This window comes from Jaculus jaculus, chromosome 1 (assembly GCF_020740685.1).
Source record: "Jaculus jaculus isolate mJacJac1 chromosome 1, mJacJac1.mat.Y.cur, whole genome shotgun sequence".
In the NCBI taxonomy this organism is placed as follows: domain Eukaryota; kingdom Metazoa; phylum Chordata; class Mammalia; order Rodentia; family Dipodidae; genus Jaculus; species Jaculus jaculus.
The window spans coordinates 241,713,155-241,737,171 of NC_059102.1; the positions used below are offsets into that span (position 1 = coordinate 241,713,155).

Genomic DNA, 24,017 nt, shown 5'->3' on the forward strand with positions numbered 1-24,017 from the left:
CCTGGCAGATATAGCTGGGCTAAGCCCAGATGCATACTGCTCACTGGCAAGGCCTCTCCTATATCCAATGATCCTGACTGAGCTGGCTGGCTTCCCTAACCCTTGGGAGCCATTAACCATGGCAATTGTAGCATTGTTTTTGCCAGAAGTGGCTAGCACTCAACAAGAAGCTGGACCAGGAGGGCTTGTGGCATTTATTCAGCCTACGCTGAAGAAGCTCTGGCTCAGGATCTCTTCAACCCAGAGACCAAGATATTTGTCCCTCACCTTGGCAACTGTGGCAAAAGCAATCAATAGATTTGCCCTTCTGCAAGTTAAGTCCAAGTTAAGCCCTTCTAGGGGTTGTTAGCTTCTTGTTGCTGTGTAATAAATCACACAATTGGCTACTAACATACCCATTTATTATCCTGGTTTCTCATTCAATTGCTCTGGCATGAGAAAAGTGTTGTTGTGTGGTGCTGAGGACCAACAAAAGGGCCTCAAACATGCAAAAGCACTCTACCACTGACCCCAGCCATTATCTGGGAGGGAGGCTATGGTACTGAGGCCCAACTGTTGGTGGCTGGGTGCTGGGGGCATGCTTTGAACTTGCAATTTCCTGCCCATGGACCTTCACAGTTTAGCAACCAACCTCAGCATGAGCACCAAGACACATAAGCTCTTTGTTCTCCAGTACTTTAAAGGATCACAGAGTGGGTCAGGATCACACAGGATAATCTCCTTTAATTAACTTTAAGGCCACCAGAGACATTAACTACACTTGCAAAATCCCTCCACTTTGCCACAGAATTTCTACACCCAGTCCCAGTGGAGATACCCCAAGGCACCCATAGGTCTTGCTATAACTGGACAGGAATGGCATAAGACAAGGATCCCTGCATCCACTGGGCACTCTGCCTTCCACAGGACTTTCAGCCACTTACAGCTGAACTCCAGCAATAGGGATCAGCTGCAGCAAGCTAGGAGAATCAAAGCAAGTTTCAAGTACAGGTACCAACCAACACTTATTTATTGGTAAAACTGAGTCCGGATCTCTTAAATCCACACAGCCCTTCTCAATAAGTGGCAAGATGGATTCCAGGTGTGTGGGTGAGCAATGAGGAGATGAAAGGGTCTCCTGCTCCACGATTTACTGCTGGTCAGGCTGTCCTGCTTCTTGAACTCCCCTCACCGTGGACTCTCCTATAGGAGATGGAGACAGGCTCTACTGGGGTATAGCAAGTTCCTCCAAAATGGAAGCTTCATAGTTCAAGTTAAGAGTAGATGACTGTGACAGACATACAACACACGCACACCCCCCTCTTTGCAGAAGACACACAGAAGTATGATAGTTTAATACCTGTCAGTTAACAGGAATGACGTAAGGACACAGATGCAACACGATGGTAAGACGGGGTGGGGAGAAAGGGGGAGAGAAACACAAGATGCAACACAACCCAGGAGTGAATGCCTTGGTACTCTGAAACCATGAGACGGTGGTCATGGCTCCAAGGGCTCACTAAGGGAACCTCCAGTTCAAGAAGACCAGGAAGGAGCAGGGCGTGGAGCTTGTAACAGAGCATAAATATTCAAGGCTGTCTAGACTCCAGGTGCAGGGTCAGCACTGTGACATCAGGAAGGGCTTCAAGGCATACTCCCTTCTCCTCACTAGAGAGGAAGCAGGTCCCCTCACACCTTGGTCTTTCAATGTGTATGCAGCAGCTTCACTCTGCTACAAGCACCCTCCTGTAAATGGTTCCAGAGAGTGAGTGAAATCCAGAGGTGCAGGAACTGACCAGAGGAGGAGATGGTCCCCGGGGCTCCTTCTAGGCATCCTGCAGGTTACTAGTGCTCAGGAGCACCTGCTCCCCAGGCTTGAAGGCTGGCATCCCGAGGTAGGGGCAGTTGGCACAGCGGAAAGCATCACCCAGGTAGCACTGTGGGAGTAAACAGGAAGTCACACAGAGGCTGAAGGCCAGAAGAAAGGGACTTATTAACTTTTTGGTTTTCGAGGTAGGGTCTTGCTCTAGCCCAGGCTGACCTGGAATTCACTATGTAGTCACAGGATGGCCTCAAACTCATAGTGATCCTCCTACCTCTGCCACCTGAGTGCTGGGATTAAAGATGTGCACCACCATGCCCAGCCAGGACTCAGGACTTTCTAATGTACCCACAGATCTGTGATTTCATGCAAAATGATAGACAAGAAAAGTTCCAGTTGGATGTGGTGGTACACACCTGCAATTCTAGCACTTGGGAGGCTGAGGCAGGAGGACACAGGCTAGTCTCAACTATATGAACATAGTCAAGCTCAGCCAAATGGATGAATAACACCAGATCCACTCTGAGATGGAGACAAAGGGACTAAAAATAATATCCTCTGAGAGGCACCCCTCAGCATGAGTGTGCCAATGAGACTCTCTCTTAGGGAAACCTCTCCCTATTACCACTGAGACCCTCGCTCAGGGAAACCTCTCCTTTTTACCGACAAGACTCTTGTGCAGGGAAACTTCTACCTTTTTTTTTTACTTTTTTTTTTTGTTCATTATTTATTTATTTATTTGAGAGCGACAGACATAGAGAGAAAGACAGATAGAGGGAGAGAGAGAGAATGGGCGCGCCAGGGCTTCCAGCCTCTGCAAACGAACTCCAGACGCGTGCGCCCCCTTGTGCATCTGGCTAACGTGGGACCTGGGGAACCGAGCCTCGAACCGGGGTCCTTAGGCTTCACAGGCAAGCGCTTAACCGCTAAGCCATCTCTCCAGCCCAACTTCTACCTTTTACTGAGGAGGTCCTCTCTCAGGGAAACCTCTTCCTATTACTAGCTGTGCATGTGGGCTCACATACTGGCCCACTAGAGAGCACTTGGCAACAAACTCCTTAGAAGTAAAGCTAGTCTGGGTTTGGTTTTGGGTGGTCCCAATACTGCTTGGTGTTGGTGAATGGTAAGGTAATGGTGCAGATACGTACATTTCCACAGGCTGACTTGGGCTGTGCGCTCTGCTGCTTTGACTTCTCTCTTTCCAGGTCCTCTGCAAGGCCACACGTGCTGGGGAGGAAGCAGCGACAGATGAATGAGACTTGCACCACCCGAAAGTCCAAATCTGTGCAGTGCTAAAATGTACTCTAAAACTTGTCTCCAGGCTGGTAAGATGGTTCAGTGGTTAGAGATGTTTGTTAGCAAAGCCTGTCAGCCTGGGTTCAATTCTCAAGCCACTCCAGAAGCATGACACACAGTGGAGTTTGTCTGCAGTGGCAAAAGGCCCTGGCATGCTGTATACACACAAGCATGAATGTGTGCACACCAATAAAACAAAATTTAAAATTACAAGGAAAATAAATAGAACTTTTCTCTTTTTACAAAGGGTCAAGTTAAATGCTATGGGGCCAGAAGACAAGGGGTAAGGCTGCTGGGGAGACAGATCGGAATAGGAGAATCCAAAGCAGCCACCGCTTAGCTCTGCTGACTATCCCCACAGGAAGCAGGCCCAGGATTGCCACATTCTCCAATTACAGAAGGAGCTAGGTGGTAAAGTTCAGAGGTACACCACTTGCCTAGCATGTACAAGGCCCTAGGTTTAATCCTTAGTCACACACATCAAAAATAATTAATAAAATTAAAATAATTTTTCTTGAAACCCCCCACTTTTTGTTGACAACTTGCATACCTAAACACCGATGAAGGCTGGGTGTGATGACACGGGCCTATAATATGAGCACTGGAGAGGTGGAGGCAGAAGAGTCACAAGATCAACCTGAACCACCAAGTGAGATCCTGTCTCAAAATGCTATGCTGCACAAGCTGGCCTTGAACTCATGATCCTCTTGCCTCCGCCTCTCCAGTGCTGGGATAACAGGTGTGCACCACTAAATCTGACTTTGTCCTCTACCCTTTATCATGAACACCAAGGTTACCAGACATCTTAAGAAATCCTCTAACATGGGAGTCAGAGGCCAAACTAAAGGAAAATGCCATTTGGAAGAAACAAAGACTTTGCAAAGAAAAACAAAAGTATCTTTAAACTGGGTGTGGTGGGGCACACACCTTTAATTCCAGCACTTGGGAGGCTGATATAGGAGGATCACTGTGAATTCTAGGGCAGCCTAAGACTAATTCCAGGTCAGCCTAGGCTAGAGCCAAGACTCCACCTCAAAAAAAAGAAAAGAAGAAAAAAAGGAAGAAAGAAAGAAAGAAAAAAGTGAAACTTAGAAACTAAAAGCATAGCTGGGTGTGGTGGTGTGTACCTTTAATCACAGCACTTGGAATGCTGAGGTAGGAGGATCACTGTGACTCTGAGGCCAGCCTGCCACTATACAGTGAGTTAAACTGGAAACAAAGAGAAGGAAAAAAAAAAATGTAGCTGACAGATGACTGGGCTTCTGCGTGAGAATGAAAATACTTAGTAGCAGAGGCCAGTAAGTTGAAAAGGAGACATAAAGGGTGGAGAAAGGAAGGGAGGAGGATACTTAATAGGTTGATATTGTATATATATAATTACAATGATTGTAATGGGGAGGTAATATGATGGAGAATGGAATTTCAAACGGGAAAGTGTGGGGGTGGGGAGGGAGGGAATTACCATGGGATATATTTTATAATCATGGAAAATGTTAATAAAAATTAAAAAAAAAAAAAAGTAGCTGGGCATGGTGGTGTACACCTTTAATCCCAGCACTCGGGAGGCAGAGGTAGGAGGATCACTGTGAGTTCGAGGTCACCCTGAAACTCCATAGTGAATTCCAGGTCAGCCTGGGCTAGAGTGAGACCCTACCATGGAAAAAAAAAAAAAGTAGGGCCAGGCATGGTGGCACACAGCTCTAATCCTGGCACTCAGGAAGCAGAGATAGGATCCCTGTGAGTTTGAGGCTACCCTGAAAATATATAGTGAATTCCAGGTAAGCCTGGGCTAGAGTGAGACTCTACCTCAGAAAAAAAAAAAAAAAAGCAAAAGAAATGTAGGGCCAAAGAGGTTAGACATGAGTCACAGGCTACTCAGAAAAAATAAGCTCAAAATCAAAATCTATGCCCCAGGACCACAGACTTGACCTTTTATACCTTTTATAAAGATACACTTGGTGGCTAGTGTAAAAGAAGAGACCATTGCTCAACACACCACCACAAAACAGCACTAGGGACGAGTCTATACATTTCCAAAATGGAAAATAAGGTCTTGTGGAAAGGATCAATGTTTCATAGGGAAAAAAAAAAAAAAAAAAAAACACCAATATCTTGCTTCCTATATAGTACCAGAACCATCAAAGAGAACAATAGAACTATCTCTAAAACTATGTAAGAAAATAAATTCCAGGGCTGGAAAGATGGCTTAGCAGTTAAGCGCTTGCCTGTGAAGCCTAAAGACCCTGGTTCGAGGCTCAATTCCCCAGGACCCATGTTAGCCAGGTGCACAAGGGGGTGCATGCGTCTGGAGTTCGTTTGCAGTGGCTGGAGGCCCTGGCGCACCCATTCTCTCTTTCTCTCTGTCTCTTTCTCTGTGTCTGTTGCTCTTAAATAAATAAATAAATAAATAATTATTTTAAAAAATAAATGCCAACCCAAGTATCAATGATTTACAAGTAGAAAAAAGGAATTTTTACACTTATGCAAGTCAGAAAAAAGCATCCCAAGCAGCCTTTCTAAAATAAAATCAAAATCCAAAACAACACACTGGAAAATTTGTTCCACCACACAAAAGAGAAAACCAGGAAAGAGGACAACATGGAACACAGTAAACCAAAGCTAGCACATGACAGAGGGGAGGGCTGCTCAGCAGAATGGCCCAGGGACAGCCACACAGAAAGAGGACCCTTTAAAGGCTGCCATCACCTTGCTCCCTGCTGCATCACATCATTCTTTCATGTCAGGCCAGGCAAGCCAACCCAGTTTCTGTCCTCAGCTCACCCTCCACACTCTGAGGCCAAAGTTGGCTGAGGACACTCACTGCTGCTTTGATCTGCCCCAGAGAGCAAAGCTTAGGCTGTGGAGTTTAGAGCAGCCCCTCCCTCTGACCGTCATTCTAACTGTGCCTCTACACCTTGTCCTATGTTCTGTCTGCAGCATGCCTTGCCTCTCTGTAGCTCATGCAGGACTTCCCACTAAGCTTGTAAACAAGGCTCTTATAAATTCTCCAAGAGGCTGAGGACAAACTGTGACCCAAAGGCCTTGTTTGGCTTCCCTCGGACCCTTCACATAACATGCAAACACTAGCCTTTCCTTATAAGGCCAGGTTTGGGCTTATTGCTCAGCTCTTCACAACAACATAACTCATTGTCTGGAGAGGCACACATAAGTAAATAACTATCAAAACCCCAGGAATGAGAGCTGGGCATGGTGATTCATGCCTGGAATCACAGCACTCCTGAGGGCGAGACAGGAGAATTACCAGGAGTCCAAGGACAGCTTGGGCTAGAGTGAGTTCCTGGTTGAGCTAGGCTAGAGAGAGATCCTGCCTCAAAACAAACAAACAAACAAAAAAACTAGAGATGTTTCCATTTCTTTCTCTATTTTTAGGGCCTCCAGCCACTACGAGCTAACTCCAGATGCATGTGCCACCTTGTGCATCTGGCTTACGTGGGTGCTGGGGAATCAAACCTGGGTCCTTTGGCTTTGCAGGCCAGCACCTTAACCATTAAGCTATCTCCCAGCCCTGAAGTTTACATTTCTTAGTCTAGGCAACCAATACTTGGACACTTGTCACTCTTTAAGGTGGACGTGTTTAATTTATTCCACTATTCCACTTCACCTTTTACAGAAAAAGCCATGTTTTCCAGAGTGTGAAACATGGTGCTGATGAGGTGAGAAGATGGGGAAGGCCCAACACTCTTCACCAGGCACTTACCAGTTCTTACAGGCCTTCCTCTTTTTCCCTTCCCCACATGAAGGTGCCCGCAGGGAAGCGGGATCAGGCTTTTTCAGATCTTCTGGATCCAGCAGCTCGTCTGAGTCAATGAGATCCTGGACAATGATCAAAACAATGAGCAGAATGATCATGGCCTCTTATGAAAAGCTGTGGCAATTACAGGCTGGGAGAGCAAGCACACACAATGTAGAGCACCTACTCTGAGCTATGTCACAGGCTCAAGAGGCCAATGGTCCACAGAAGATGCATGAAGACATGAAGTAACTGGGAACTAATCTAGGTAAGAAAAACCTGGAAGACTGTCTACTACTGTGAAGAGAAGACATCCATGTGTGTCTGAGAAGAGGATGAGAGCAGGAGGAAAAAAAGAAAGGAGTGTTGAGCTGGGGAAACAGCTCACAGTTAAAGGTACTTGCTTGCAAAGCCTGCTGGCCTGGGTTCAATTCCCAAACTACCCACATAAACTAGACACAGAAAGTGGCACAAGTGTCTGGTGTTTGTTTATGGTGGCAAAGAGGTCCTGGTGTGTGTGTGCACAGACACACACAAAATAATTTTAAAAAGAAAGAGGAGTGTTGTGTTTGTTTCAATATATGAAGAGTCATGAGGATAAAAGGAAATTAAAGAGAGTAAAACATTTTCAATTCAACTCCATTAACAAAAAAAAAAAAAAGGAAATAACTAGACATGTATTTGTGTAATTCTTTGTAACTGTGTAGACAGTTAAGACTGTAAGCTATGGGAGCATGAGCCATGGCTTATTTTGCTCATTACTCTAACCTCAACAGTAGGGGTATAGAAACAAAAACACTACTATAGAGATCAAAGACACTAGTGACAGGCACAGCCACCGTGCTGGACTTTAACACACCTGCATATCCACAAACCCAGTCTCTACTGTAGCTGCTCACACCTAGCAGGGCCTGGAAGGGAGCCGACAAGAAGCCACAGTGCCAACTCACCGTGCTCTCATCCTCCATGTCATTAGCTGACAGCGTCCAGAGCTTGGCAGCAGCAGGGTCCACAACAGGTTTCACTACATCCAACAGTAAGAGAAAAGCAGTCAGAAGCCAACTCTCAGCACATGGACACTGTAGAGAACTGCAGGGACTGAGAGTAAGGAGGGCTCAGGGTTCAATTCTAAAGGCACAGCCTTCTCTTCAAGACAGTAACAGAAGTATTCCTTCATTAAGCACTTGCTTTGTGCTAGCCACTATCAGCATTTCATGTCCCTCATCTCACCTAACCCTGCTGACAACTTTATGAGATGTCTGTCATACCAGTTTTACACGTGTGAGCACAGCGTTAGAAACCTGCGTCTGCTATGCAAGGCTGTAAGTATAAGTCTGTCAAATGGAGCCTCCATTCCATTTCTACCCCTACAACATGAGGTGTAGCACATCCTCTACCTACTGTAGGCATTTTAAGGATCAAACAGAAAAGTGTCAAGAACTTCACAAATAGCAAAATGTTAGCCTCACTTATGCCTGTTACATTAAGAAAATGGGCTCCACCACTGCCAGCTACCAGTCAGGGGTAGACCCACTTCCTGCTCCTCACTTTCTGTGTAAGTCAGAAGTTTGCAGCAAAGAGCCTGAGGGCACTGACGCTGGGGATTGTGAGTGGACAAATTCTCAGCAAGGCCTTTTGAGTAAGCATACTGCCTGGGATTCAATGTTGTCACAGCCAGGTGCTCAGCACGTCCACAAAACAACTGCTGAACTATGTTTGTTGTTCCTACCCTTCAGGAACCACGAACCCAAAGTATCTCCTAAAACCAGGCGTGGAGGTGCAAGCCTATAATCCCAGCTAATAAGGAGGCCGGGGCAGTAAATTTATGCCAAAATCTTTCCTGAAGATTTAGGCTTGACAGGCAAAACAGTGCACTGTGGACAAAACAGTAAACCTCTGCATTCCTCACAGCCGACACATCTCAAGCATGAGAAAAACAGTGATAGGAAGGATGAGATCACTCAAATGTATGTGCACACAGTTTTCTGGGCAAAATAAACAGCTTAGGAATTTTTATTTTTTTGGTTTTTTGAGGTAGAGTCTCACTCTAGCCCAGGCTGACCTGGAATTCACTATGTAGTCTCAGGGTGGCCTCGAACACACAGTGATTCTCCTATCTGTGCCTCCCAAGTGCTGGGATTAAAGGTGTGCCACCATACCAGGTGGATTTTTTAAAAAATTTATTCGAGAGACAGAGACAGACAGACAGAATGGGTGCACCAGGATCTTCTGCCATTGTAAATGAACTCCAGATACATGTGCCACTCACTGTGCATCTGGCTTTAAGTGGGCACTGGGGAATCAAACCTGGGCCATCACGCTTTGCAAGCAAGTGCCTTTAACCACTGAGCCAATTCTCTAGTCCCCAGGTTTTCCTTCCTTCTTTCCTCCCTTTTTCTTTCTTTCCCCCATTCCCCCTTTTTTTCCTTTCTTTGCTTAACTAGGGGCTTATCCTAGAGCACGTCTCACCCCCAAAATCAGACCAACAAAGTCCTGTGACTATAGGTCTGGGGGGAAAAAACATGTTATTTCCAGCTGGAAGGATGACTTAGCAGTTAAGGTGCTTGCCTGTGAAGCCTAAGGACCAAGGTTTGATTCTCCAGTATGCACATAAAGCCACATGCACAAGGTGGAGCAAGTGTCTCAAGTTTCATCTGCAGTGGCTTGAGGCCCTTGCACACCCATTCTCTATTTGACTCTTGCTCTCTCTCAAATACATAATTCTTTTTTTTTGTTTTTGTTTTTCGAGGTAGGGTCTCACTCACTCTAGCCCAAGCTGACCTGGAATCCACTCTGTATTCTCAGGGTGGCCTCAAACTCATGGTGTGGTGGTTTGATTCAGGTGTCTCCCATAAACTTAGGTGTTCTAAATGCTAGGTTCCCAGCTGATGGAGATTTGGGAATCAATGCCTCCTGGAGGAAGAGTACTGTTGGAGGCGGGCTTATGGGTGTTATAGCCAGTTCACCATGCCAGTGTTTGGCACACTCTCCTGTTGCTACTGTCCACCTTATGTTGGCCAGGGGGTGATATACACCCTCTGCTCATGCCATTGTTTTCCCCTGCCATCATGGAATTTCCCCTTGAGCCTCTAAGCCAAAAAAAAAAAAAAAAAAAAAAAAACACCTCTTTTTCCCAGAAGCTGCTCTTGGTTGGGTGATTTCTACCAACAAATGCGAACCTGACTGCAACAGTAAAGTGGTACTGAGAGTGAGGTTGCTGCTAGACACCTGACTATGTGGCTTTAGCCTCTTGGTGCTGATTTTCAAGAGGAATGTGGAAGGATTTGACACCTTGGCCTAAGAGACACCTTGCAGTGCTGTAAATACAGCTTGATGGACTATTCTGGTCAGAGTTGGAAGGCCTGAATGCAGTAAGAATTATGGATTATAAGTTTTGGCTTATGAGGATGAGAAAGAGCTTTGCTTGCATTGGGCTAGCAGTTTGTGCAGGAAGCTTGCTCTTATGCCCATGTCCTGAGAAGTTGCGCAGGATCGCTTTGCATAGAAATGAACGGGTGTGAGGAGAGGGATATGGCACAGAAAGAAAAATCTTTGGGTGAACTGTTGCCCATTCAGCTACAATTGAGAGATTACAACCTTTGAGACTGGGCTAGCTGACCTGCACTGGGGCAACAGGAAAAGTGTAGACTCTTTTGGAGGGGCCTGAATGCTCAAGAAGTGTCCTGTTCTTCAAAGTCTGCTTTATTTCCCCTCTGGATTAACTAATTGGCACCCTACCTGGTATTGTGGAGTATAAAATATGAAGGAAAGAGAGGGTCACTGAGTTTGCAACATGGTCTTGTGATTTGGAAATGGCCATGGGCAGTGTGAAGCAGGTTTGCTGGATGCCTGCATGGAGACCCCAAGGGACCATGAGGATGAACATGGATTGCAGTGGAGACACAGTGGAGATGCTGGGACCAGGAGATGGCTGCTAAGGAAAGCTGCCGGCCTCGATGAAGTTTTCCAGGACTGTGAGTAGCCTAGCTGGAGGGGCAGAATTGGAATTCCAGAGACCTGTTGCTGGTTAGAATAGTGGGCCTAGAGAATTGTCACTGGCTAGAGTTGTTAGACTTGGAGTTACAGAGTTTGGTGTTTGCCCTGTTTAAATCATGTATTGCTTGAATATTTCTTTGCTATGCCCAATGCCATCTTTTGCAGTGTGAATGTTTATTCTGTATCATTATGGGTTTTGGGGGGATTTTTTGGTATTATGGCTCAGTTAAAAGATCTTGGACTATGGGGATATATGAACATTGTTGGGATTGATAAAAACTATGGGGACTTTTAAAGTTGGACTGAATGCATTGCACTTTACATCATGGATGTTTATCAATTTATGGGGGCCAAGGGCGGAATGTGGTGGTTTGATTCAGTTGCCCCCATAAACTTAGGTGTTCTGAATACTAGGTTCCCAGCTGATAGAGATTTGGGAATTAATGCTTCCTGGAGGGAGTGTATTGTTGGAGGGAGGCTTATGGGTGTTATAGCCAGTTTCACCATGCCAGTGTTTGGCATACTCTCCTGCTGCTATTATCCACCTTACGTTGGCCAGGGGGTGATATCCACCCTCTGCTCATGCCACCATTTTCCCCTGACATCATGGAGCTTCCCCTAGAGCCTGTAAACCTTTTCCCCAGAAGCTGCTCTTGGTTGGATGATTTCTAGCAGCAATGCGAACCTGACCACAACATCCATCATTTTGTATGCTAACTAAAAAATTAATTTAAAAAGGCATGCTAGGGGTTGGAGGGCAGGCTCAGCAATTAAATGGGCTTCCTTCAACAGTCTGAAGGCCGAGATTCATTTCCCCAGCACCCACATAAAGCCAGATGCACTTGGCAAGAGATGCTGGCACACCCACACATATATGCACACAAATTATAAAATTAAGCAAGTTTTTAAAAATTAAATGAATAAATAAAAAGGCATGTTGGGCTGAAGGGATGGCTTACCAGTTAAGGTTCTTGTCTGCAAAGCCAAAGGACCCAAGTTCGATTCCCCAGGACCCATGTAAGCCAGATGCACAAGGTGACACATGCGTCTGGAGTTTGTTTGCAGCAGCTGGAGGCCCTGGTGTGCCCATTCCCCACCTCCCATCCCCGTCTCTCTCTCTCTCTGCCTCTGTCAGATAAATAAATAGAAGTGTGTTTTTTTTGTTAATAAGCAGGTAGGCTGTTAAAGATAATAGAAAATACTCAACAATTATATCAGAACAGAGAAGACAGATAAATTGGACTAACAAGCAATCTTTGGAACTAAGAAGATCTGGGAACAAGGGATCTATGTGAGGTCTCCTGAGGATAAACTCATCCTTTTGGGGACTTATAAACTTCAATTGACTATGCAACTCAGGTCTCCAGGATGAAGCAGCCTTCAGTGCCCCAGTAGCAGAAGGGGCTGCACCAGTAAATAGCTATGTGTTACTTCAGGTTTGGATACTAATATGCACAAAATAAAAACACCAAACATTCTACAACTTGGAAATCACTGAAATTAAAAAACTAATCCTCTAAAAATCTTCAGAATGCTGGCTCAATTTCTAACATGTTCCCACAGGTTGTCCCACAAAGAAGAATGTCCCTGGCCAGACTTACCTGAGGGAGAGGACTTCTTGGAAACAGAAAGCTTAAGCTGGCTGGAAGAACCCACTTCAAAGTTTGGTTTCTTGCCAGTGATTTGAACGGAGATCAGAGTGTCACTGTGGTAGCCCAGATGTTCCTGGACAGACTGTGTTTCCTCAGGACCTAAAGCCTCCCGCTGCAGCTGCAATTCAAGATATCCAAAGGCTCAGTCCACATCCCTTCTATCCACTGTTTCACTATGTCCTGCAGTGTTAACATCATGCAGTGGTGGAAGGCAACAGACACCACTTCCTGACTCACATTCACTTTTTTTATTGACCAGAACATCAGAGGAGCAATTTTTTTCAGCTTAGCCCTTTGAGCCCATTCTATGGAAGGTTTTAAAGTACTTATAGGGCTAGAGAAATGGCTTAGAAGTTACTGCGCTTGCCTGCAAAGTCTAAGGACCCAGGTTCAATTCCCCAGTATCTACATGAACAGATGTACATGGTGGCACATGTGTCTGGAGTTTGTTTGTAGTGGCTAGAGGCCCTGGCATGCCCATTCTCTCTTTTGCTTGCTCTCTCTTTCTCTTTGTCTCTCTTTCTCAAATAAACATGAAAAAATTTAAAACTAAAGTACTTATAAAATATTAGGTCCAAGGCACTCTAGTAGCCACTGCAGGGGTTTAATGATGATGATTACAAAGATGAATAAGACATGGTCCCTTTGTGTAAGAAAGAAGCAGGCTCACAATGAAGATAGTAGAACTTTTATCCTATGTTCCTTGGGAAGAAGTAATGGAGATTTTTCTGGCTTTTTTTTTTTTTTTTTTTGTGACAGGGTCTGGCTATGTAGACCAGGCTGGCTTTGAACTTGGTCTCAGCCTCTTGAGTGCTAAGATTACAGGTATGTATCACCCAGCCACACCCGTTTTTTAGAAGATATAAACAGTTTTTATTTTTTCTTTTTAAAGGCAAGCAAGACAACTCTGCTGAATGGTTAAACCAGTTATTCTGTCAATAGCATGGTATAGTATTGTATCATTAATAAAAATGAAAAATATCCTGTTGGAACTTAGTGATAACCTCCTCCATGTAGACCAGCTGACAGAAAGCTGGAAGAAGCCATTCTGCGTGCATTTCAATGGGAGAAAGAGATGCTACCAGTGAAGATACTAAACAGTGGACACTGCAAGCTTTATAATTGTCCAGCCAGGCCAAATGAGCCAACGGGTGCAATAGTGGCATGTCTGTCATGGTGGAAACCAACTGCCCTCTAATTGGACTGGAGGTCCATCCCTGACATTGAAAACTTAAAACAAGGGTAGTCATGAGCCCTAGGGGTGTAACACCTGCTGCTGTCTGGCTAAATGTATATACTAGGCTTATCAAATTGCCCAGTATGCACTTGTTTTAATATTCATACCCTTACGTTAATACTACTTTCACTTTTAGTAGAGAATCTTCTCTTTTCAGATGGCAGTGACCATGGGACAACTCAGAAGGTATTGTGGTGCTGGAAAGAAGAGACTGCAGTGCTCAGTACTGCAATATCTCTATCACACCTTCTAAGGCTCAGAGTCTAATGCAGAAGAGGTGGCAGAAAGAATGTAAGAGCCAAAGGAAGGGTAGGGTTCTTTACAATGTGCTCCCTCCAGACACAAAATGGCCTCAATATCCATGACCTCACAGTGCCTGACACTACCTACACAAGACCAATCATAAGAGGAGGAAAAGATCATGACATCAAAATAAAAGAGAGACTGATTGAGAGGGGGAGGGAATATGATGGAAAATGGAGTTTCAAAGGGGAAAGTAGGGGGAGGGAGGGCATTACCATGGGATATTTTTTATAATCATGGAAGTTGTTAATAAAAAAAAAATTAAAAAGAAAAAAAAAGAGAAACATATTGAGGTGGATAGTCAATCCAGGGGGGAGCCCTAGTGAGTATAGTATAGACATACATATGCTGTACATACATATACATACATAGGAACGAGTCTGAGCAGATGTATACATATGCATTGGTGGCTTCTTCTGGGTAAGGAAGTGTGAGCAGGGACTGGGATATCACCATTTCTATATTCAGTATGAGCTGAAGTTTTATGAACATTATTTTAGAATCAAACAGAAAACCTTTAAAGGAAAAATAAAGAGCTTCAGGCATAAAGACTATAAGGACCTAAGTCAGGTGTGGTGGTACACACTTATAATCCCAGTAAATGGGCAAGGCTGAGGCAAGAGGATCACAAGCTTGAGGCCAACCTAGGCTACATAGTGAGACTGTCTCAAAAAAAAAAAAAAAAAAAAATCAAGGCCCTAGATCACATAAGACATCAGACATAATAGCTATCATGAGATAACATCCCTCTCATATCTAAAAAAAATTTAGTATTTTAAACTGCAACTCCTGGAGAAGAATATGGAAATATAAGCACCTCTTTAATCTGCACATCTCTACTGAATTGTCAGAAATACAACTTACCCCATCTTAGTCTAGCCTCCCACCCAAAGTGGGAATCTGAGCTAGAGGATGGCACTGTACCCAGGCCTAGAGTTGTGTCTACTGGCATGGATTAAAGCAGCAGGGCACTTTGCTGCACTACTTAGTAGTACTAGGGAGATGAAGAAGAGAAGCAGTGTGAGCCCAAGCTATGTCTCTTCAAAGGGATTTACTCCCAATAATGTTCTCCTTCAAGGCACCACGCACCTCACACACACCAGTTCTCAACTTGCTTCTTAACTGTGCAATACTCATCATTTCACATTTCCCCAACTGCCAAACAGACTCTGGGATAACCTAAGGTTTAAATCTCCAACAAGGAAGGATGGCTACACACATACCTCTTTTATTTCCACAAGGCCAGAAAGAGTCAGGGCTGAACATAGCTTAGATGCTGTCTTCACTTTGTTATTGTTAACTGCCAAGGAAAACTCAATTAATAGCTTCATAGGTCAAAGCAGGAAAATAATAAAGGCATTCAAATAATAACAGCTGAGGATGTAACTCAATTGGCAGAGTTCTTGTCTAGCATGTATGAAGCACTACGTTAGATTTCAAGCATAGCATAAATCAGGTGTGATGGTACATTCCTGTATTCCCAGACTTCAGGATGTGGAGGAAGGATCAGAAGTTGAAGGTCACTCTCAGCTACATAGAAAGTTCAAGGCCAGTCTGGGCTACATGAGACTGTCTCAAGAATAAAAAAAAAAAAGGATTAAGAGATGGCTTAGTTGTTAAGGCACTTGCCTATGAAGCCTAAGGACCTGGGTTCAGTTCTCCAGTACCCATGTAAGCCAGATACACAAAATGGCACTTGCACCTGGAGTTCTAAATTACCAGCAAGAAAGCTGAGGTCTACAATCAATATCACAAAGTTATTATGAATGACTTTATTCATTTGAAAATACTTTTATCAAAAAATTTATTTCTAATTTTTAATTTTTTTTTCCTCCCCAAGGTAGGATCTCACTCTAGCTCAGGCTGACCTGGAATTAGTCTCAGGGTGGTCCCAAATTCCCGGTGATCCTGATACCTCTGCCTCCCAAGTGCTGTGATTATAGGCGTGCGCCACCATGCCCAGCTCTAATTTTTAAGTATCTGAATTTATTTGCATGTATTTGTATGAGCATGTCAAGGCCTCTTGCTCACACCACACACTTGTGCCACTTTTTTGCATCTGGCTTACATGGGTGGCTTGGGAACTGAATCCAGAGTGCCAAGCTTTGTAAACAAGCACCTTTAATTACTGAGCCATCTTTGCAGCCCCTATTTTTATAATTTTATTTGATGGAATATATTGCCATGTTTTGATTGAATCTAGTGAAAAAAATGTTAAGATCCAGAACTGAATGTCTTGGACAACTACACTACTAAGCTAAACGGTTTTTGTTTTTGTTTTTTTAATTTCCTGGACACTGCTATTTGTTTCACCTGTACCAGTAATTTCCTCTTCACTCTCAGAATTCCAGCTGTTGTTCTTAAACTCTAACTTACCTCAAAGAGGCACAGGACATTACTATGTTTGCTTCTCCTTACTGCAGCACATTTTTCCACATTACAGACATGCTAGTTTCACCTTTTACTTGTTGATTCGGCCACTTTATGTGGCAGTTTCCTCCTACTTATGATCTAGTGGGTCAGCCAAAGATCACAATTTCTTCAGATCTGTTGCCTCAAATGGTACAGTAATTTATTCCTAAGAAGCTTGTACTATGGAAATAATGCCCTCCAAATGCTATCTCTGGCGCAGGGAGATGTAACAAGCATGTGCCAAAACTCAACCTTTTGAGTAAAGACATCCTTACCTACAGCTGTCTCCACAGGTTCTTTCAGAAAAAGACATCCCCCTGGTCGAAGGATTCGAGCCATCTCAGCCAAAATCTCAGCACTATGCAAAAGGGTGCTTCCTGGGACCATACCCGACAAAATGACATCAAAGCTGGATTCTTTGTGGGCAGCTGTAAAGGAGGAAGACTAGTCAGCAGCAGCTTCAACCCAGTAGCAATCCTGACCCCCCAAAATTCCCATGCAGGCTACAAGCTAAGCCTTGCCCAGTTAGCAAGCCCTACCCAACCACCATTACCAGCAAAAGGGCAAGAAGGTTCTGCCTGCTCCCTGTCTTACTAATTCCATAGCCTTTCAAATGATAGGAAAGAAGTAAAAAATGTGAGACTGAAGAGTAAGCTTAATTTATTTGTTTATTATTTGCAAGGGGAGAGAGGGAGAGCATACTAGTCAGGGCCTCTAGCCACTGTAAATGAACTCCACATACATGCAACACTTTGTGGGTACTGAGGAATCGAACACCAGTCATTAGGCTTTGTAGGCAAATGCCTTAACCACTGAGCCATCTCTCCAGCTCAAAAGTAAGCTTTTAAAAACAATGTGGAGCTGGGGAGATAACTCAACAGTTAAAGACACTTGCTTGAGAAGCCTAATGGCTAGGATTTAATTCCCCAGTACCCATGTAAAGCCAGATGCACAAAGTGGCACATGTGTCTGGAGTTCATTTGCAGTGGTAATAAGAGTCCCTGGTAACACTCATACTCTCTCTCTCAAATACTTAACTTTCAAAGTGACCCAAAACAAATCTCTAATATCAAGAAACCAAGATCAGCAGCATCCCTAACCAAACCTCCCTCCCAGCCCTGTGAAGACAACTAGAGGCACTTACACTGTAGCAGCTGGTTGACATTTTCCATCAACACCTGGCCCTCACTGCCAGTCAGCCTCTGAAGTCTATCTACCAGGTCTTTCAGGGCCTTCTCTGGAGAAGACTTATCCCAGATCACTGCCACAAGCTGGCTAGCTGAGATCCCAAACTCTGCCATTCCTGCAGCGCTGATGGACCTAAAAGCTACTGGCAGAAGAAAATCAAGTCTGAGGCGAGACAACAGTGCAATTTAATCCACGGGCTATCATCAAGTATGATTAGAATCACAACCTCCTTCCAAAAACCACCCACCAGAGGATGCTGACATTACAAATACTAAGTGTACATGCTGGAGGCTGATTAAATGAACCCACCACCTCAAGGATTCATAACCCCATCCTGACAAGACTGGTTGGAAGAATCCTGACATGGCAGAGTGAAGGAATGGGGATTAAGAGTCAAGGAAAAGCTGGACACATATTCTTTCTTTTATGAGGTAACTAAGCTTAGGCAGAGTATAAAACAAATAGGACAATCATCAAACAGAAGTATGGATCAGTAAGGAAGACACATAAATTGGCAGACATAACAGCTAACTGTTCTGATAAAGTGACAACACATTTACATTTTGTAAAGTGAACAGTATTTTCCCTTTCATCAATTTTGAAAATTCAATTCCATTGAATCTGCAATGACCAATAGTACCTACTTTTCTTTAGCTTAATACTGTTCAAGTCACATAACCAGTGTCATGTGCTTAAAGCAAGAGCTGGGATTAGAATCCAAATCCATAACTGTAAAGCCCATGGTTCTACTATGGAAGCTTCCCCATGGATCAACTTTCTCTTCCACTCGATATGCCTCAGGTTATACAAGGTGCTTACCACGAAATGAGGTCAAGAGATTCTCTGTTCAGCTCCTCCCTTAAACATTAATGCCACCAAGTTTCTGGCTTCAAAGAGCTCAAGTAAATGAAACAAAGAAGCAATGGCAGAAGGGTCAAGCATGTACTAGCCTATGCCGAACACTTCTGGCTTTTGCCAAGTCAGTGACAATTATGCCATCATACTCAGGCTGGATTCAAGTCATGTATACTGCAGTGTTTCTTCTATAAAAACATTCACTTCATTTGGGGAAGGGGGTGAGTTCAGGCTCTCATGTGGCCCAGGCTGTCCTGGAACTCCAGATTCTCCTGTCTCCACATCCCAAATTGTGGGATTACAAGCATGCACCACCACACCTAGCTTAAAAATGTTCACTTCTACTGACTGTCTCCTTTCTGCTTCCAACCAGTCACTCTTTTTTAAAAAAAATATCCATTTCAGAGAGAGTGTGTCAGAGAGAGAATGGGTGTGCCAGGGCTTCTAGCCACTGCAAATACCAGACACATGCCCCATCTTGTGCATCTGGCTTTATGTATGTACTGGGGAATCAAGCCTGGGTCCTTAGGCTTCGTAGGCAAGCGCCTTAATGGCTAAGCAATCTTTCCAGCCCTAACCAGTCACTCTGAATTACTACAGTACTTTGATTACTCATTTTAAAAATGAGTGACAAAGCCGGGCGTGGTGGCGCACGCCTTTAATCCCAGCACTCGGGAGGCAGAGGTAGGAGGATTGCTGTGAGTTCAAGGCCACCCTGAGACTCCATAGTGAATTCCAGGTCAGCCTGGGATACAGTGAGACCCTACTTCAGAAAACCAAAAAAAAAAAAAAAAAAAAAAAAAAAAAAAAAAAAAAAAAAAAAAAATGAGTGACAAATTTGTAATGGCTAGAGGCCCTAGCGCACCCATTCTCTCTAATAAATAAAATAGAAATAAAAACTTTAAAAAAATTAATGATCAGAGGGCTGGAGAGATGGCTTAGCAGTTAAGCGCTTGCCTGTGAAGCCTAAGGACCCCGGTTCGAGGCTCGGTTCCCCAGGTCCCACGTTAGCCAGATGCACAAGGGGGCGCATGCGTCTGGAGTTCGTTTGCAGAGGCTGGAAGCCCTGGCGCGCCCATTCTCTCTCTCCCTCTATCTGTCTTTCTCTCTGTGCCTGTCGCTCTCAAATAAATAAATAAATAATTTAAAAAAAATTAATGATCGGGGCTGGAGAGATGGCTTAGCGGTTAAGCGCTTGCCTGTGAAGCCTAAGGACCCCGGTTCGAGGCTCGGTTCCCCAGGTCTCACGTTAGCCAGATGCACAAGGGGGCACACGCGTCTGGAGTTCGTTTGCAGAGGCTGGAAGCCTTGGCGCGCCCATTCTCTCTCTCCCTCTATCTGTCTTTCTCTCTGTGTCTGTTGCTCTCAAATAAATAAAAAAATAAAAAATTAAAAAAAATTAATGATGAATGGTTTTAATATCAATAGCAAAATCAGAACTTTTTAGTTTGCTATATTCAGGGTCTTTGAAATTTAGCTCTCACTCAAAATGAACCTCTCCTTATAGTTTATGCAAGTCCCTTGAATTATTAATTTACCATGCCTTCTATCTAGTTTCTTCACGTGAACTCCTCTTTATTATCCTGTTTCAGCTACCAGCCCCAGTAAGAGAACAGGTATTGTCAAACAAGCAGGATTCCTTAGCTATTTAATTCTGCATTTTAAATACTTAAAGAGTACAATATCAAGCATTGAAACTTGTAAGCTTTTTAATTGTCCCATGACGTTGAGAAAGAACCTTGGAAAAGTTTAAGATGAGTCTGAGTCTATTTTCCCATTAACCAAAAGGACAGTCACCTTGTATTTTGCAAGGCTGGTGTAAGAAATAATGAGAGGCTAAGGCATGGAAATCACCCAGGAGAGACTGGTACACAGAGCTCAATGAAGTAATGCTCTAAAAGAACTCTGGCCCTCCACTTCTCTGGGGCGAGCTTGTCTTTGCTTCAAACAGTCCTAAAACCCTTTCTTCCCTCCAAACCATGCTTGTGAGGAAGACTCCCCAGGCTAGCGTGTGGAGCTTCTTTTTCGTCGTCAGAACTCCACAGGATAAGGGCTGCACTGTACCATCTTACTGCTCCAGAGAGATCGAGGCAGTTAACTGGATGAAGTGAATAAAATGTCTTGTTCTCCTTATCTCCCAGAACCTTATATAGTACAGAGATCCAGTAATACATTTATTAAACCTTAACCACCCCCAAAACACAGAGCCCTGACTTTCTAAATAAAATAGGAGACAATGTTTTTTTTTAAATCTAGAAGCTAAAGTGTGACATTTTTCATCATTAGAGTTTTGTGTTATTGTGGAAAACCTGGAAAAAAAAGTTTAAAAACCACAAAGAAAAACAGCCAGTAGTACATCCTAAGCCAACATACTTATGAGCTATGACTCAGGGCCATTTCACAAGTACATAGAGGTGACGCAGAAGTCAATGTCACACCACTGACCTTGTTTGTTAGATGCCTCTCCACCTCAGACTACACTCCCATAACAATGGCTCTCTGAAAATGGTACTTTTAAATATGTACTTACTTTTGAAACACCCGGGGAGCATTGTGTCTTAGGCTTTTTGGTCCCTTTTAAGAAGGTGGCCAAAAGAAAAAAAGAAGTTTGGGCTTCCTATCACAGCCAAGGATAGAATTCTTAGAAAACTAAGTTATCAGAAAGGAAAATTCCAATTAAAACTAACTGATTAGGGCTGTGGATATCTTGCCTAGAGTGCCCTGGGTTCAATCTTTGGCACCATACATGCACTTAAATGGAGTGTAAGGAGTGGTGAAGTGTGCCTGCAATGCTGGTTCTTTAAGTTGGCTGAATCAGAAGGATCTCAAATTCGAGGTCAGTTTGGTCTACATAGTGAGGCCCCGAAGTTTAAACAACAACAACAAAAAAAATCAAGGCTGTCAGGCATGGTGATGCATGCCTTTAATCCCAGCACTTGGGAGGCAGAGGTAGGAGGATTGCCTTGAGTTCAAGACCACCCTGATACTACATAGTGAATTCCAGGTCAGCCTGGGCTAGATTAAGACCCTACCTTGAAGAAAAAAAAAAAAAAGCAACCAATGTTGGGTTGGAGAGATGGCTCAGAGTTTGTAAAGGAGCTTGCCTGCAAAGCTTGATGACCTGGGTTACATTACCCAGTACCCATGTATAGCCGGTGAGAAGCCCTGGTGCACCCACTTTCTCTCTCCCTCTCTTTGCTTACAAATAAAGAAAAATATTTTTTAATAAAATCAAGGCTAATTAATTAAAATAAAAGATAATCAGCCTGGACTAGAATAAGATCCTGTAGAAAAAAAGAGAAGAATATAAAATTAACTGACAAAAGCTCATATACACGCATAGTGAAATTTTTATTATTTCAAAAGGTGAATATGGGAGCAAAGCATGCTAGATCATGCCTTTAATCTCAGCACTCAGGTGGCTGAAGTAGGAGGATCACTGTGAGATCAAGGTCTCAGCCTGGGCTAGAGTGAGACACTACCTCAAAATAAAAAAAAAAAAAAGGTTAAGGGGTGACTGGAGATGGCTCAGCACTTAAAGATGCTCGCTTGCATTTTGCAAGTGCAGGTTCAATTCCCAAGCAAGATGCAAACAGTGGCACAAGCACCTGATGTTCATTTGTAGAGGCAAGAGCTCTGGCGCACCCAAACATACACATACATCGCACACACGCACGCAAATAAAAATTGTAAAGGTGGGGCTGGAGAGAAGGCTTAGCAGTTAAGGCATGTGTCTGCAAAGCCAAAGGACCTCAGTTTGATTCCCTAGGACCCACTAAAGGCAGATGCACAAGGTGACGCATGCATCTGGAGTTCGTTTGTAGTGGCTCTCTCTCTCTCTCAAATAAATAAATAAAATTTAAAAATAAAAATTTTGAAGGTAGCCAAGCGTGGTGGTGCACGCCTTTAATCCCAGCACTCGGGAGGCAGAGACAGGAGTACTACCATGAGTTCAAGGACACCCTGAGACTACACAGTGACTTCCAGGTCAACGTGAACTAGAGTGAGACCCTGCCTTGAGAAAGCAAAAAAAAAAAAAAAAATTAAAGGTGTTTTTTTTTAATTTACTTGAGACAGAGAGAAACACACACACACATACAGACAGACAGAGAGAAACACACACACACACACACACAGGGGGGGGGGAGAGAGGGAGGGAGGGGGGAGGGAATATGAATGGGAGTGTCAGGGCCTCCAGCCGCTGCAAACAACTCCAGAACCTGGGTCCTTCGACTTTGCAAGCAAGCCCCTTAACGGCTAAGCCATCCCTCCAGCCCCTAAAAGTGAATTTTTTTAAAGGTAAGGGGTGTAGCTCAGCGGTACTGTGCCTTACCAAGTGAATGGGAAGATAGAGCGAGACCCTACCTCGGGAAAGAGAAAAACAAAAAAAAATCAAACTGAAAAAAAAAAAAAAACAACCTAATCTTAACAGATAAAAAGATGGCGGTTAGCCCGGCGTGGTGGGGCACGCCTTTAATCCCAGCACTAGGGAGGCAGAGGTAGGAGTTCGAGGCCACCCTGAGACTACCTAGTGAATTCCAGGTCAGCCTGGGCTAGAGTGAGACCCTATCTCGAAAAAAAAAAAAAAAAAAAAATTTTAAAAACTTAACAGATACAAAGGTTGGGGTTAACTGCGAACACAAAATATACAGAATTATAGACATGTCCCTGTAATTATCCTTAACCCTCAAACCATTCACTTCTTCCTACTAATCCTAAGCCGACCCTGGTGACAGCATCAACGCTTTGGTTTAGTCCCTATACCATGACCTTGGCTTGGCTTGGCCACTCGGCAATGCCAGACGCTGGCTTCCAAACAAGCCTCTCCCAAAGCCAGCCGGCCCTACCAACGCGTGTCGGTGCAAGATTGCTGGATCACACCCTGACGAGTCAACTTTGCAGGACAAAAAGGCTTGGGAGGTTCTTCTTTTTTTTTTTTTTTCCCCGACAAGGTCCGATTCGGCAAGTTTGGAAAATAAGACTGTGAGGGTTCGAAGAAGTCACAGGCTCACATTTACAACCTGCAGGCTCACGGTGCTTCCCAGCTTGTGTGCTTCGCTGCCAGGTATTCTCAAACACCAAACTTCGGAGGCTGAGACTCAAGGTCACAAGAGCGGGCGACCGGGTAAAAGCAGGCGTCGGCGCAGATGTCCAAGATCCCAGCCCAGGACGTGATTTTCTCGGCGCACGAACAAAGGCTGCGGGGACCGACCGACAGAGCCTCAGCGTCCGGAGCGAGCCGCCGGCAGGGCCCGGGCCCCTCACACCTGCCTGCCTTCTTCCCGAGGCTAAAGCCCGCCAAGGTTCTCCGCACGGCGGCCGTGGCGGTCCTGCCCCCGAGCCGGCAACGGGAGGATAGAGGACGGCAGTGGACCCGAGGCGGACCGTCGGGGGACAGCCGGGCGCTGCAGTCGCCGCTCACCTGCAAGCCTCGCCGGGGAACCCGTTTCTCCGCAGCCTTAGCCTTCCAAATTCTCGCGAGAGGAGCAGAGCGCGCGTCAAAAGGGAGGAAGCGGTTCCGCGGAA

The 24,017-nt window shown here is 44.4% G+C and overlaps 1 protein-coding gene across 9 annotated transcripts; it reads right to left on the bottom strand.

Annotated features, from left to right (window-relative positions):
- Nucleotides 1-703: 703 nt before the first annotated feature.
- Ciapin1 (cytokine induced apoptosis inhibitor 1) lies at nt 704-24,017 on the bottom strand. 9 transcript variants are annotated; one of them, XM_045151625.1, is made up of 10 exons: nt 23,914-24,017; nt 23,339-23,689; nt 17,593-17,778; nt 16,724-16,876; nt 15,260-15,336; nt 12,446-12,614; nt 7,799-7,872; nt 6,816-6,931; nt 2,950-3,028; nt 704-1,916 (listed from the first exon to the last, which is right to left on the bottom strand). In XM_045151625.1, the coding sequence occupies exons 3-10, from the start codon at nt 17,747-17,749 to the stop codon at nt 1,806-1,808; spliced, it is 936 nt and encodes a 311-aa protein (XP_045007560.1). In that variant the 5' UTR covers nt 17,750-17,778; nt 23,339-23,689; nt 23,914-24,017; the 3' UTR covers nt 704-1,805. The 9 variants fall into 9 exon arrangements, with proteins under 9 accessions (XP_045007560.1, XP_045007544.1, XP_045007579.1 ...); XM_045151609.1 differs by lacking the exon at nt 23,914-24,017 and having other exon boundaries at nt 704-1,182; nt 1,776-1,916; nt 23,339-23,907; XM_045151644.1 differs by lacking the exon at nt 23,339-23,689 and having other exon boundaries at nt 17,593-17,775; nt 23,914-23,989.

Coding starts and splice junctions, on each gene's coding strand:
- Ciapin1 (XM_045151625.1), bottom strand. CDS start 17,749: ATGGCAGAGTTTGGGATCTCAGCTAGCCAGCTTGTGGCAGTGATCTGG. Junction 15,337..16,723: donor ACCTGTGGAGACAGCTGTAG/GTAAGGATGTCT, acceptor TTTCCTTGGCAG/TTAACAATAACAAAGTGAAG. Junction 1,917..2,949: donor CCAAGTCAGCCTGTGGAAAT/GTACGTATCTGC, acceptor TTACTCCCACAG/TGCTACCTGGGTGATGCTTT.